Source organism: Neophocaena asiaeorientalis, unplaced genomic scaffold (assembly GCF_003031525.2).
Source record: "Neophocaena asiaeorientalis asiaeorientalis breed wild unplaced genomic scaffold, Neophocaena_asiaeorientalis_V1.1 scaffold123, whole genome shotgun sequence".
NCBI lineage: Eukaryota > Metazoa > Chordata > Mammalia > Artiodactyla > Phocoenidae > Neophocaena > Neophocaena asiaeorientalis.
This window is the reverse complement of record NW_020173666.1, coordinates 6,317,093-6,329,679: the sequence shown is the minus strand read 5'-3', so window position 1 is coordinate 6,329,679 and position 12,587 is coordinate 6,317,093. Positions and strand designations below refer to the sequence as shown.

At 43.1% G+C, this 12,587-nt stretch overlaps 1 protein-coding gene across 3 annotated transcripts in view; it reads right to left on the bottom strand.

The window, feature by feature from the left end:
* PLEKHG1 (pleckstrin homology and RhoGEF domain containing G1) overlaps nt 1–12,587 on the bottom strand; it is a 216,753-nt gene continuing 204,166 nt past the window's right edge. For all 3 annotated transcript variants that reach the window (XM_024748007.1, XM_024748006.1, XM_024748008.1), the window contains 2 exons: nt 8,847–10,467; nt 1–3,451 (listed from right to left, as the gene is read on the bottom strand). In XM_024748007.1, coding sequence (XP_024603775.1) covers nt 2,523–3,451; nt 8,847–10,467 — 2,550 coding nt within the window. In that variant the 3' untranslated portion in view covers nt 1–2,522. The remainder of the gene's footprint in view (nt 3,452–8,846; nt 10,468–12,587) is intronic.

The window sequence follows — 12,587 nt, the reverse complement described above, 5'->3', positions numbered from 1 at the left end:
TTACTTTGTACTTTACAAACTTTATTAAATAATGAGCATTACTAACTTTCATTATCATATATACAGTATTTAAACTATGTTTTCCTAGATGCATGGTTTTTTGTTTGTTTGTTTTTCTGGGGGTTTTTTTTTGCACAAAGAATAGAGTAGGTGAAAAGTGAACTTATAAAAAAAAAAATTGAACCTTCAGTACAGAGACCTAGTAAGAACTTGACATCCGTTTAAGTACATATAACTCTTTTCCCCCAATTATATACATCCCTACCCCACCTCCCGAAGAAACTATTTTAAACAAAAGCACTCATTGAATAACTTTGAGGGAAAATACGAACTTGATTTTATATATATACACACAGATCTCAAAATCTGTATCCTGGCTGACAGAACGGATGTATAGAACTGCAGATTTGTCCTAGAACCTAAAGACAACCATACAGACATTTTATACAGTATGACAGCAGCCTCCGTGCAGCGGGGCGTGTTCCTATAAGTGACATCAAAGTCGTGCAACAGGACATTGGTGTGGAGAATTAATAATTTCTGAGAGGAAGACACCACAGCAACATGGATAATACAGAATTTGGGTCTTACAAACCAAAAAGCAGAGAAGTGGGAAACTGCATTCCCGGGACAAGAAAAGTCAGGTAACTTTGTTTTGTAAACGCCCTTACAAATACCTCTAGCAAGTCTGAGAATCTATACTCAGTTACGGCGCTTCTCTTTTCTGATACTGCTTATTCTTGAAAACTCATAACATGTTTAAAGGAGGGCAGTGAAAGAAGGAATGGTTCCAGAACAATGCTCGTCAATATGGACTTTGTTTTCTAAGCTACAAGAAGAAAGTACAGTATGGAGAAAGAAGAAAATTAGGTTATTTTTTGTTACTTAAAAAGGAAAACGAATGCCTTAGGTACCTGTGTATAAAATAAGGATGGTCACATTTTATGTTTTTAAGAAAAAGAGGCATAGCACTTAAAGAGAGAAAAAGAATTATGGTAGATGTCACTGATTCAAATCAATATCATTGCTTATCTTTAAATGAAAAGCCCAGATCCCCTTTCCCTACACAGATTATCATATCGTTTAAGATGAAAACTGAGAGGGTGGGGAAGAGGCCACAGAATGTAAAATGGCTTAAAGTGAGAATGCGAAAGCCACCGTTTGAGAAAACATACTTGTTACATTGATTGGAGTCTTCAATAAAATATTTGTATAAAGTGGCAATAAATCTGCCTTCATTTTTCTCTTTAGCTTCTTTAATTTTGTGTTTTACTCACAAGGTCTTGCTTTTGTTTTTGTTTCCTTCCATAAAGAGTTGTATTAGTACATAATATCATAATGAACCACTATTTAAAGAGCATAATTACAACTTAAAAGATGTGATTAGTCAGAATTTAGTAACCAAGGATTCTGCTCTTCTATATGCCCCCAAACAATGAGAAAAGACCCCCATATTATGTCTGGATTAGAAAATAAATTTCACTACAGTCAATAAAATTCTCAAGGCTGAGACCAGGTCATTTGGCTGAGTATAAAATTCATGAAAGGACATCTGAAAAACTGCTCTGGGAAGAGTAGCTTTAAAGCGCTTTGCTTTATTTTAGTTTATGGTTTACTTCGTGATGATTAGAAACAGGCACAAAAAGTAGTGAAGGGTTTTATCTTCTCCCCATCCCCAACTGTCATATAATGAGATAATCAAGTTGTACCCAGATGTCAACCCATCTTTTCTAATAAGTCAATTTGCATTTTCTTGCACTTGGTTTTAAACCGTTAAGGGAATCATTCATTTAATCCCATGAAATGTAAAATAAGTGACGAGCAGCACATTCTCCAGGCCTTGTTCAGGAAGACAGGGAAGGATTTTTACTTACAGAAAATTGGTCATGATACATTCTAATTTCCAATAGTTACATATTTTCTGCCTTATAATGAACTAGATGCAGGAATGCCAGCATAGAAACCCTAAAATGGGCACCTAGACAATACTCCAATTAGAGATCCCCCGTTTAAGTTATTCTAGGGTCTTGGCACAAATTTAACAAAAATGTCAGAGGTAAGCATAATCCTTTAAACAGCTTTAGTTTCCTTTCTTTTTAAAAAACGTGAAAAGTCCTCCTTGCTGCCTTTGAGTCCTAGTATACCTGTGGCTTCTGGATAATAGGAAATGATTATTGCATTTCTTAAAGTCTGGGCACTAACTGTCAGGATATGGGAAAAAATACCATGGCCATCATGTTTAAAAAAAAAAAAAAAAAGCCTAAAATTTTCAAATAAGATTGACTTACATGAAACACGAAGACCATCAACATCAGAAAACACAGTGTTAGATGCTAACATTTGCTACAGTACAATCCTGGCTGGATCGCCAGCTGTTTCAAAAAGTTGTGCTGTTAAAGAAAGTATACTTTACATCTCTGGTTATTACAAAACTGTTCTAATCTGGTACATACAAAACATCTCAGTATCTCTAATTCATGAGCACAGTAAGAAGTTAATTCAGGCAGCTACTCTTAAGAACCTTAGGCAAAGCTGCTTGAACTAAGACACTGGAATTTTTCCCTTAGAGATTGGACAATATTTTGCTGATTGGGAGGTGGCCCCTTCCAGAGATAGTCATTCAATTTATCAGAATCATTGTATGATGTCAGATATGGTCCAAGTTTGCTGCTTATTGGCTCATCTTCTTCTGACTTGATCTCCACATAGTCATCTTCATCTCCTTCAGTCTCTTTGAAATTGGAAAAATAGTTCTGGGTAGCTATTTGGGCACTTAAAGGTAAATTCCTATTTACTACCAGAACTTTCTGTGAGTCCTGGAGTGTGAGATCTGAGTGTTTTTCAGTGCCCTGTTGACCTGAGTCAACAATACCTGGCACCAAATCCTGGTGACTCTCCCACCTTGAACTTCTGTGTAAAGACAGCAGCTGTTTCTTTCCCATTTCACTAGGGTAGTTGATGGAGTCCGCGGACTTGTTTATCAGGATGGAGGAAGATGACTGGGACCTGTTATAAGGCTGAGATTTAGCACTGATTCCTTTCCGTCCCAGAGAGTTGTAAAGATGGCCCTGACAGGAGTTCTCTTTGTTGGGCTGGCTGACCACCACACTGTGTCTCTGCACGGAGCCCAGCAGAGGCTCAGCGATTTGGAGAGAAGGCACGGAGCAAGCTGCAGACAGTTGTCTTGGGGTACTTTTCGTATTGATCTCTAAAGTGGGATATTTTGACTTCAAGTCTTGCTCTGGCCGGGGACAGAAATCTGCTAACTCTCCATTACTATAGGTTGAATGCAAAAGCCAATCCTCGCTACCATGTTGGGTGTGGGAAGGTGATGCAGAGCTGAGGTTGGAGGAGTCTTGAGGGCTGGCCCAGCCATCCTTCTGAGTCTTAAAGGGGGTTTCTCTGAATACGATCTGGTCATACAGTTGGGAATATTCAGCAATCCTGGCACCTGGAAGGCAAATATTAAAATGATAAATATATACAGGATCATTTCTACATGCAAAGATTTAAAAAACAAGAACGTTCTAGCAACATATTAAAAAAATTTAAACAGTAGAGAGGACTTTTAGGTTAAGTTTGAGGATAAGAAATCATCAAATACTAAGCAACACAAACTAATAAAATCATCCCGTTTAATAAAAAAGCCACCTAAAACTTCATTTGATCTAATTCTGGATTATTTTATTTATTTCAACAGCAGGTCCACAAGCGTTCCCTGTTTGTAATGACAATTTCTAGTGTTCTTTACAAGCATGGAATAGTGTGCCAGTGCTAAAAACAGGCAACATAAAAATAAGAGTCAGCACTTAAACCCTGGTCAATGAAAAATAACTCAAGTAGTCATTAAAAGAAGCATGACCACAATCCACCCTGCAATGGCTACCCCTGCCTCACCAGTCTTGATTGCTCTCAGACAAGTACTCCCAGCAGAGTCTGCTCCCGGTGGCTGTTCCTGCACTTTCCAGGCAGCCCTCCACTGCCACTGTCTCGGGATGTTGACAGGAGGTCCTCCCTTCAAAACCACATGTACTGACTGATCCTTACATCCTTTCCTATCACCGAGAAGCCGGGCACTGAAATCTATGCTTCCAAGACATTAAGAATGAACCATCCTGTGCACACAATCCATAATCTAATGCTCTCTAGTACTGGTTGCAGAACAGGGTTTTACCGTTATTTCCACGAAAGCTATTGCCACTTCAAATTAAGCTATGAGGCCACTATCCTCTCTACTTCACTTCTGAGTACAGACATCTCTAAAGGCATTAACAGAACCATGATATAGATACAGAGATTTCTCTTGGGTCAGGAATGATTAAACAGAGAGAGCCCAGAGATGTCAATTTCAAGAGCCGTGTCCCCCCACCTCCCAATCCAGGTACCCACATGACCACCCTAGAATCAAAGAATTCCATGAATCCTATAAATCACTCAGACCGCATCTACGCAGTCTCTATAGAGGGCATCTATTCTATATATGATGACCAGCAAGTGACATTATAATTTTTTCCTCTTTATATTTTTAGTAACCTGTTGTTAGTAAATTATTCCTTGAATTTAAACTAAACATTTAGTTGAGTTTCTGCTGTTTCTTTCAAGTTTGCCTTCTATGGGGACAGAAAACAATGTGCTGTTGTTCTGTGTGCCCTTTAACTGCAACCCCCTCCGATTACTTGCCCCTTAGTCCCCGGAATCAGAATAAATAGTGTTTATCTTCTCATTATAGATCCTACATTCATTCAGAGCCTTCAGACTTTCAAGTCCAAATTCCTTGGAAGGACAGAGATTATTAGTTTAGAATTTGTAGTAACAAAAACTTGAGCTATTACTCCTTAAAGGGCATAGTAAAGACTCTCAATACCAATTAAGATTTGGTAACCCCTTAAGAGACTGAAAGTCTACATAGACACCAAGGCGCCCTTGTTAGCCACCTTGAAATATACAACGTTTCGTTAACTATGAAACCCAACCAATGTTAGCTGGACCTTTAGGCTTGTCTTTGGTTAGCAGTCCCACCTCAAAGTCAAGACGGTTCTTCCCAAGCCATTCTCACCTACACTGTGGCTCTGAGCCTGATCCCCCAGCTGAATCAGGAAGGCTTTGAACTTCTACAAAGTTCCAAGAAAATGACAATTTGAGAGAAAGCAGTGAGAGCTAATCAAAAAAAATTCAGTTAAACTATTGCAGCATCAAAATTTAACTGTGAAGTCTTGTAAGAACAAATAGCTCTTGACTTTGGAACATGGTGGCCCAGATCATCTGAAACCATGTATTATCCAAAATAGCCATAGTATTTCTCATGCCTTTTTCTTCTTTATCACACTCTCTTCTTCTTCCTTTGCTTAATCAAATCCTATTTACCTCTCAAGACCCTCTATAAGCTTTATCACTTCTATGAATCCTTTTCTAATTGATTTCTCTGAAGTCTTATATGCACCATAATACTTAGCTATTGGTTGTGTACGCATGCTCGTGCTGCTAGTTATTGTATCTAAGCTGGTTTATTATTCCATCTAGTCCATGAGCTTTTAATCTTGGAGAACAATCCCCACAGAAAACCAAGCACAGCTCTAGGCAGAAATTGGTCTCAAGAACCACTTAATTACCCAGATAATTTTTGGACAGCCTCCACTTATTCTAAACATAGTGTTAAGAATAAATGTGCTCTAAGACTGTACCACTGAGAGTGGAAAGGCAGTGTACAATTTGGGCATAGCAGGAAATGGGGAAGCAGGAAGACAGCCTTTAGTAAAATGCTATGTAAACATATATATTATAGACAACTCATAATGGGCACAGTTTATCTTTGGATAATAAAAAGTTGTCCATTTATAAATTTGGAATAGAAAGTACCTCACAAGTAGACGCTATACTGTGCCGATCTAAGTTTTTGGTTTTTTGGTCTCAGCTTGACCTTCTAAGAGAGTCTATAACTTGCTTGATGCCAACATGAACATGAGACAAGCTTCCAGAGCAATGGCTGTTATTAACTAGATACCCTTAGTCAGATGTACAGGAAACAGCCAGCCCAAGATGACACTTCTAGCCTAAAAAGCTTAGTATTAGTCAGCTGGATCAAAATTCCCCCTCATTCTTAGTTCTGGCATTCATAGTCCTTATAGAACGTGTACATTATCATGATGTGACAACGTCAGGGCTATCTCTGGTTTATTCCTCTTTTGTAAGTTTAGAAGGTAGAATTCTTATCATTCCAGATAAAAATTTGAAGTGATCCTTGTTGAGAGAAGTATGAACTATACTGTTTTCAAGACAGAGATTAAAATCCACATTTCTGATGTTGCCTGTGATGTAGCACAGAGCATAAAATGTTATCTTGCCTTCCCTACTTTACACAAGGAGGAAAGTTCCTCAAGCCTGTATGGAGTTTTCTCCCACAGCGAACATCACCAAAAAAACAAAGAGTGTGGGGGGGACCCCAAAGGCTTCCTTGGCCTCAAAGACTGTCAGGAGTGAGGCATAATGGGACAAGATGGCCGGCATGCCGCAACAGGCTCCAAAAGGTGGGAGGGGCTAGACCTGGTTGGGTGATTTACAGGCGGAAGTCTGGCCCAGGGCCTGTAGACCCCCGCTGGAGCGTTCAATAAAGGTGCTGGAGAGTTTCAGCAGGTGAATAGGGCGCCCCTCCTTCCGCACAACACCGAGAGCAAGCTCCTGGCAAAGTGGCAAGGCCCATACGGAGAAGTCTGGAGAATCGGTCCATTCGATTACGACGTCCTGTGCCCAGATAAACAAGAGAGAGAAAAGGAGTCATCACGTCAACTGATTGAAAGCCTGGTGGGCACAGGAAGTGGTCTCGATCCACCCAGATGGAAGATTCTTCAGGTCTGAGAGATGGCAGGCCCTAGGGACACGCTCCTGCCAGCCAGCAGGGGGAGACACTGGCTGGCTCAGAAGATGACTCTGGAGAGATCTTCTCTTGGAGAGAATGTCAGTAGTAGCCCACCATGTCAAGAAAGGGCCCAGACACAGAGCTATGATCCTACAGGAGCCCAAGAAGACACAAATAGGCAAAACAGAAAGAACAAACAAAAAGCCGGGGCGGGGGGGAAGCAAAAGAAAACCCCCAAGGGAAATCTATTCATACTTAAAAGGTGGGTAAAAAAGATTATTCAAGGTAGTTGTAAGCCCTAATGATTCAGTATTGAAGACCTTGCTTCTACCAGGGTTGGAGCTTCGCCTGTTAAGGGATGGTCCACATTCCAAACAACCCGCCTCAGGCAATTACCACATTTTAAACAACAGGCACCCTAGCCCAGATTCAGTCAGTGGTTGCATGGCCAACACACTACTGCTTCTAGTGCCATCTGTACTCCCAAACAGTCCGCCTGCAGCTGGAACTCGGTCACTTTTTCTGTGTGTAACAACAGTTTAGCAACACTAGCGTTGGAAAAGGGACTAATTCAAGCATATTACTGCAAGGAGAAAAATATATGCGATCTCGTCTCTCACATTCATATAAAAATCACATTTAACCTTTATCTAACTTAAAAAGAAGGCCAAGTCACAGAGAGTCTGTAAAATCCTTCAGGTAACATTTCCAGGGCTTCACTTCCCTATGTGTTAAGAAATATTACTGTGTGATTAGCTCTGGAAAAAGAGTAAACTTAGGTAATTCTTAAACACTCCCAAACTTAAAAAAACTTTTTTTCCTACAGATTCTTGTCATGCAACTTGTGAATCCATTTAGGACTTGGATACCCCCTTCTGATTCTCTGGTTTCCACCTAAGAAAGCAGTCTCAAAGAAAGGAGGTAGGTGGCATCAGGTTGGCCAGATGAGCCATGCCGCCACCAAGCTAACCAACGAAACATGCCCTGATACTGAGCCATCTGGTTTTTATTTTTAATTGGAGAACTGTCTCTTCTCATTTGATACAGAGACAATCCTTTGTCAGAAGATCCAGGGCTGGGATTCTTAAAACAGGATCAAAAGCTCACACTTAAAAAAAAAATTCAGTTCCTGGGCCCTAATCTCAGAAATCTCTCTGGGTCTGGAGGTGAAAAACTCCTCAGGTGAGAGTCAGCACCCTCAGGGTTTTTTTTCTTTCCTTGACAATCCAGTGCTTAATTCACATCATGCCCTTCCACTGAGAACCCTGTGTAATTTACCCAGGGGATATGTACTTCTTTACAATAGAGGAAAAGTCAAACCGTGATCCTCTCATTCCTAAACCCTAATGGTACCAATATCACGCACGTGATCCTGGTTTGGTTCTGCCCAAAAAGGAGGCTTGACTCAAAGAATTAAACTTCTTGGAAGCATACAGGAGAATACCAAATGAGACAGTATTAAATGCATTACAGCAGCTATTCAAAAAAAGCAACTAGAAAATGTAACACATGAGAAAACAGCCGAGTTACAGTGTGAAGAGCTAAAAAAAAAACATGCAAAAAGGCCTCCTTTTTGTCTTTGTTAGGATGAGTAGGCGTTTTTCTTAGGATTCCGGAGCAAAGAGCAATCCTATTCCATATTCGTCCAAACCTTAAACTCTTGCCCTGCTACACAGCTACCCCTCCTAACACACTGAAACTGAACCTGACGGCTATGTTTCAGCTCTAGATTGTATTAGAGAACACTGTTTCAAATATCATATCTGGAGTGATGATGTCACAGACACCAGGAAACCCTCCAGACCCAATCGCCTCCCACTGGTGGGATGTGGTGGGTGCAGGGCCGGCCTCATCTGTGCGTCAGTGAGTCTGGGGTCTCTCTGTGAGAATGAACATCTGGGTGACAGCACCCTCACGGTGCTAAGGACACTGAGAACCAGAACAGGGCTCTCTCCCAGTCCTCGGAAGGAGAAGGGCAGCGCGGGAGACATACCGATGGCGGGCCCGCCCTGCTTCTTTTCTTCTAGGATGGCCGCCAGGTCCCTGGGGACCTGCTTCTGCACGTGGCCGCCAGGCGGCTGCTCCAGCTCCGGGCTTTTCACCTTTAACAGCTGATTTGCCTTCTTGATCTTCTGACTGTACTGCCTGGCCATCAGGAAAACCCTGCTCCTGGTCTTGTCTGCGGTGTCCATGCCGGGGTCGGGGTTCTTCAGGTCTGCAGGGGACGGGCTGCTGCTGGCCACGTCGTAGGGACTCTCCACGGGCGGCAGGTCACTGACCAGCGACAGCCGGTGGAGACTCAGGCAGGAGCCGTCTTTGGAGGCTGGGGTTAGGTCAAGCGTGCAGGAGACCGGCCCCGGCCTGTCTCTGGGCGGCACGAGGAGGGCCCGGCCCGCGGGCAGGGAACGTGGGGAGCGCGCGCCCAGCTCCGGGGCGCTGCCCGCCAGCGGCCGCTCCTGCACATCGTCTTTGCTAACGGGAAACGCCGCCAGGAGCCGGTCTCTGGCTTTGACTTCGTTTTTCTTGATGTAATTTTCCAGGTCATTCCAGATTTCATCTACTTCTTCAGACAGTTTATCGGAGATGGACCGATCAGCTATGGACAAGTTGCAGCCGAAGGAGTTATAGAACAAACTCAGATAATCGTTATCGGAGGGTCCCGGGGGGTAGGGCGCCTCGTCCTCGCTGAACTGGAGGCTGTCCTGGGAAACAGAGGCCCTCAGACTGTCACAGCACCCCAGGTCGGCCTCCAGGCCCAGGAAGGTGCTCCTCTTGGGACGTTTTAGGCTGCTGCACTTGAAGTCCTGCGAGGGCGCCTCTGGGAGCCCGATGGTGTCGTAGACGTTCTCCTCCACCACCTGGAGTTCGCGTGAGCTTTGGTTCCACGCCTCCCGGCCTGGGGAGGCACCATCTCTCTGGGGGTGCAGAGGGCTCTTCTCTGGGCTTGCCGGCCTCTTTGAGAAGGCCAGCTCCGGGGTGCTCTTGGGGCGAGCAGAGTCCCTGGCTGATTTGGGGGGAGGGGCTTCAGCTTCTTCCCGTTTAGCCACCATCAGTTTCAAGTCCTCATAACTTATGTTATCATAGACATGGTCTATGTCATCAATGGTCAACTCTACAGAGGACCCGAAGGGAGTCATCCCGTCCAGCCCCTCTGTTTTAGGGTCATTCTGCAGTTCCCTTCGGGAGCTGTACTGAGGGCTGTCACTGTCCCTATTTCTCATGTCAGGGGGACATGTGTTGCTCTCGCCAGCACTGCTGGCCCGCCGCACAACCCTGTGGCCAGAGCTGGGGGTCTCCGAGGACTCGACCTGTCCCATGTGCCAACTGCAAGGTCGACTGGAAGTGCTGTCCTCACACAGTCGGGCAGAGTTCAGATCTGAAGGGGAGAAGGATGGCAGGAACATCTGATAATCATCTTCATCCTCCTCATTCTCCTGCGGAGACCGCCGACTGGGGAACAAGGCTTGCCGGATCTGGTGGTCCGTCCAGATGCTTCTGACGGCCCCGCCCCCACGAAGCACGCTGATAATGGCAGAACTGCTCGGCTGACTGTTCCTCTGGGCAGGAGACGGCCCTGCTGAAGTCAGCTGGGGAGACCCTTCCTCTCTGGAAACCTGAGGAGGATAGAGACATATCGATTGAATTGTAGCACCACAGGACACATAACTTAGGATGTTCTCCTGTATTTACACATTGCCTCTCCCCCTAGACTGTGATATTCTTAAAGAAAATGATCAGTAAACATTTTTTTTTTTTTTTTTTTTTTTTTTTTTTTTCAGTACGCGGGCCTCTCACTGTTGGGGCCTCTCCCGTGGCGGAGCACAGGCTCCGGACGCGCAGGCTCAGCGGCCATGGCTCACGGGCCCAGCCGCTCCGCGGCATGTGGGATCTTCCCGGGCCAGGGCACGAACCCGTGTCCCCTGCATCTGCAGGCGGACTCTCAACCACTGCGCCACCAGGGAGGCCCAAACATTGTTGATTTTAACTGAGTTGAAAAGCACATCAGATTTTTTGCAAAAGGAGCAGAAAGGACAGGAACTGATATTTGCTTAGAAATAGGCTAGGCCATTTGAAGACATTCTCCAAACTTAACGTTCACAATCACTCTTTGGATTAGATATGATTGTACCAGTTTCACAGTAAGGAAATCTAGGCTCTTAGGATTCAGTAACATGATCTCCCCCAGCAGTGGAAAGGCTAGCATGTAAACCCAGGCTTGATTCCAAATACCTTTCCCCACTGCAGGGAATTGGCTAAACACAGAGAACTCTTAGATATTTCTAATAATTCCGATGTGTTCTCGGTAAATAACATTATATAAATGAACATATATAGGTGTCAAGGGCCATGGTATCTGATTTCTATTTGGGGTTTGATTCTTAGCGGTCTTACTGTGGTTTCCAGTCTACGAGAAACACCCCTGCCGGTGATCTGACTGCAGACCCCCAAGGGTTTTCCTTTAAATCTGCAGACCTGCATGAACCTGACCAGCAGTGCCTTGGTTTATAGATTCTAGGCAAAAGAGCCTTTGTTGCAGGAATTTAATTTAATCCACTACTGACCTAATGAAATTTCTACTTTCTTTCAAAATACATTTAATTAAGCAATATTTAGATGCCAATTAGGGAGTAAAATATGAGTGACATTAATGATTTTTTTTTTTTCATTAATGATTTTTAATCAGAGAAAACAATGGGTCTGTTATAACTTGGAACCTTTCCTGATGGAGCTCAACTGTGCAGACAGGGAGTGGACTGCCCTCTGATGCCCTCTGTGGGTACTGGGATTAGCTTCAAAGATTTGAAAGGGTTAAGACAGGTTCAAACTAATTAGTACCAGGGGTATATTTTCTGGTCAAAACACTATAGTAACCTATTGGAAATGTCAAATTAGCAAGAATTTTTCATCACTGATCAATGAAATTGGGATACATATTACCTTGGAATATCCACCTATTAATATGTCTGTCTGTCTGCTTACCTGCCTGTCTGTCTATCAGGGAGGGCAAAGATAAAATTTTATCCTGAATGTTGTTTTTCTATTAAAAATTTAAAGCTAAAAACATCGAATCAGTCATTTAATCTTTTGTTCACTTTTTTCAAATAGTAAAAATGTGGGGCTTCCCTGGTGGTGCAGTGGTTGAGAGTCCGCCTGCCGATGCAGGGGACGCGGGTTCGTGCCCCGGTCCGGGAAGATCCCACATGCCGCGGAGCGGCTGGGCCCGTGAGCCATGGCCGCTGAGTCTGCGCGTCCGGAGCCTGTGCTCCGCAACGGGAGAGGCCACAACAGTGAGAGGCCCGCGTACCGCAAAAAAAAAAAAAAAAAATGTGGACTATTTGAAGACTAGGAATAAATGAATACACACACATATAGATATATGTGCACACATACAGATATATATATTATATTTTGGCTCTTCTGTTTTTTTTCTTTACCCTTTAATATCTCTCCCTTTTCCTCTTACTCAGACTGCACTGGTAAAATGTTTATAAAATATAGGTACGCAGTAACTACATTTTATAAAATAAAACAAGTTAGTATTAGCTAGTTAAATCATGATCAAACACTGTGGAAGTGTAACAAAACAATGCTGTGAACAGTCAGAAGTAATACCTTCTTAAAATCTTTCATTCCAGAAAAATTCCCAGACATTTTAGAAAATTAGAAACCCCGAATTGTTAATATCAAAATATATTTTTAAGGTAACTACACTTTTTTTGTTTGTTTGTTCAGC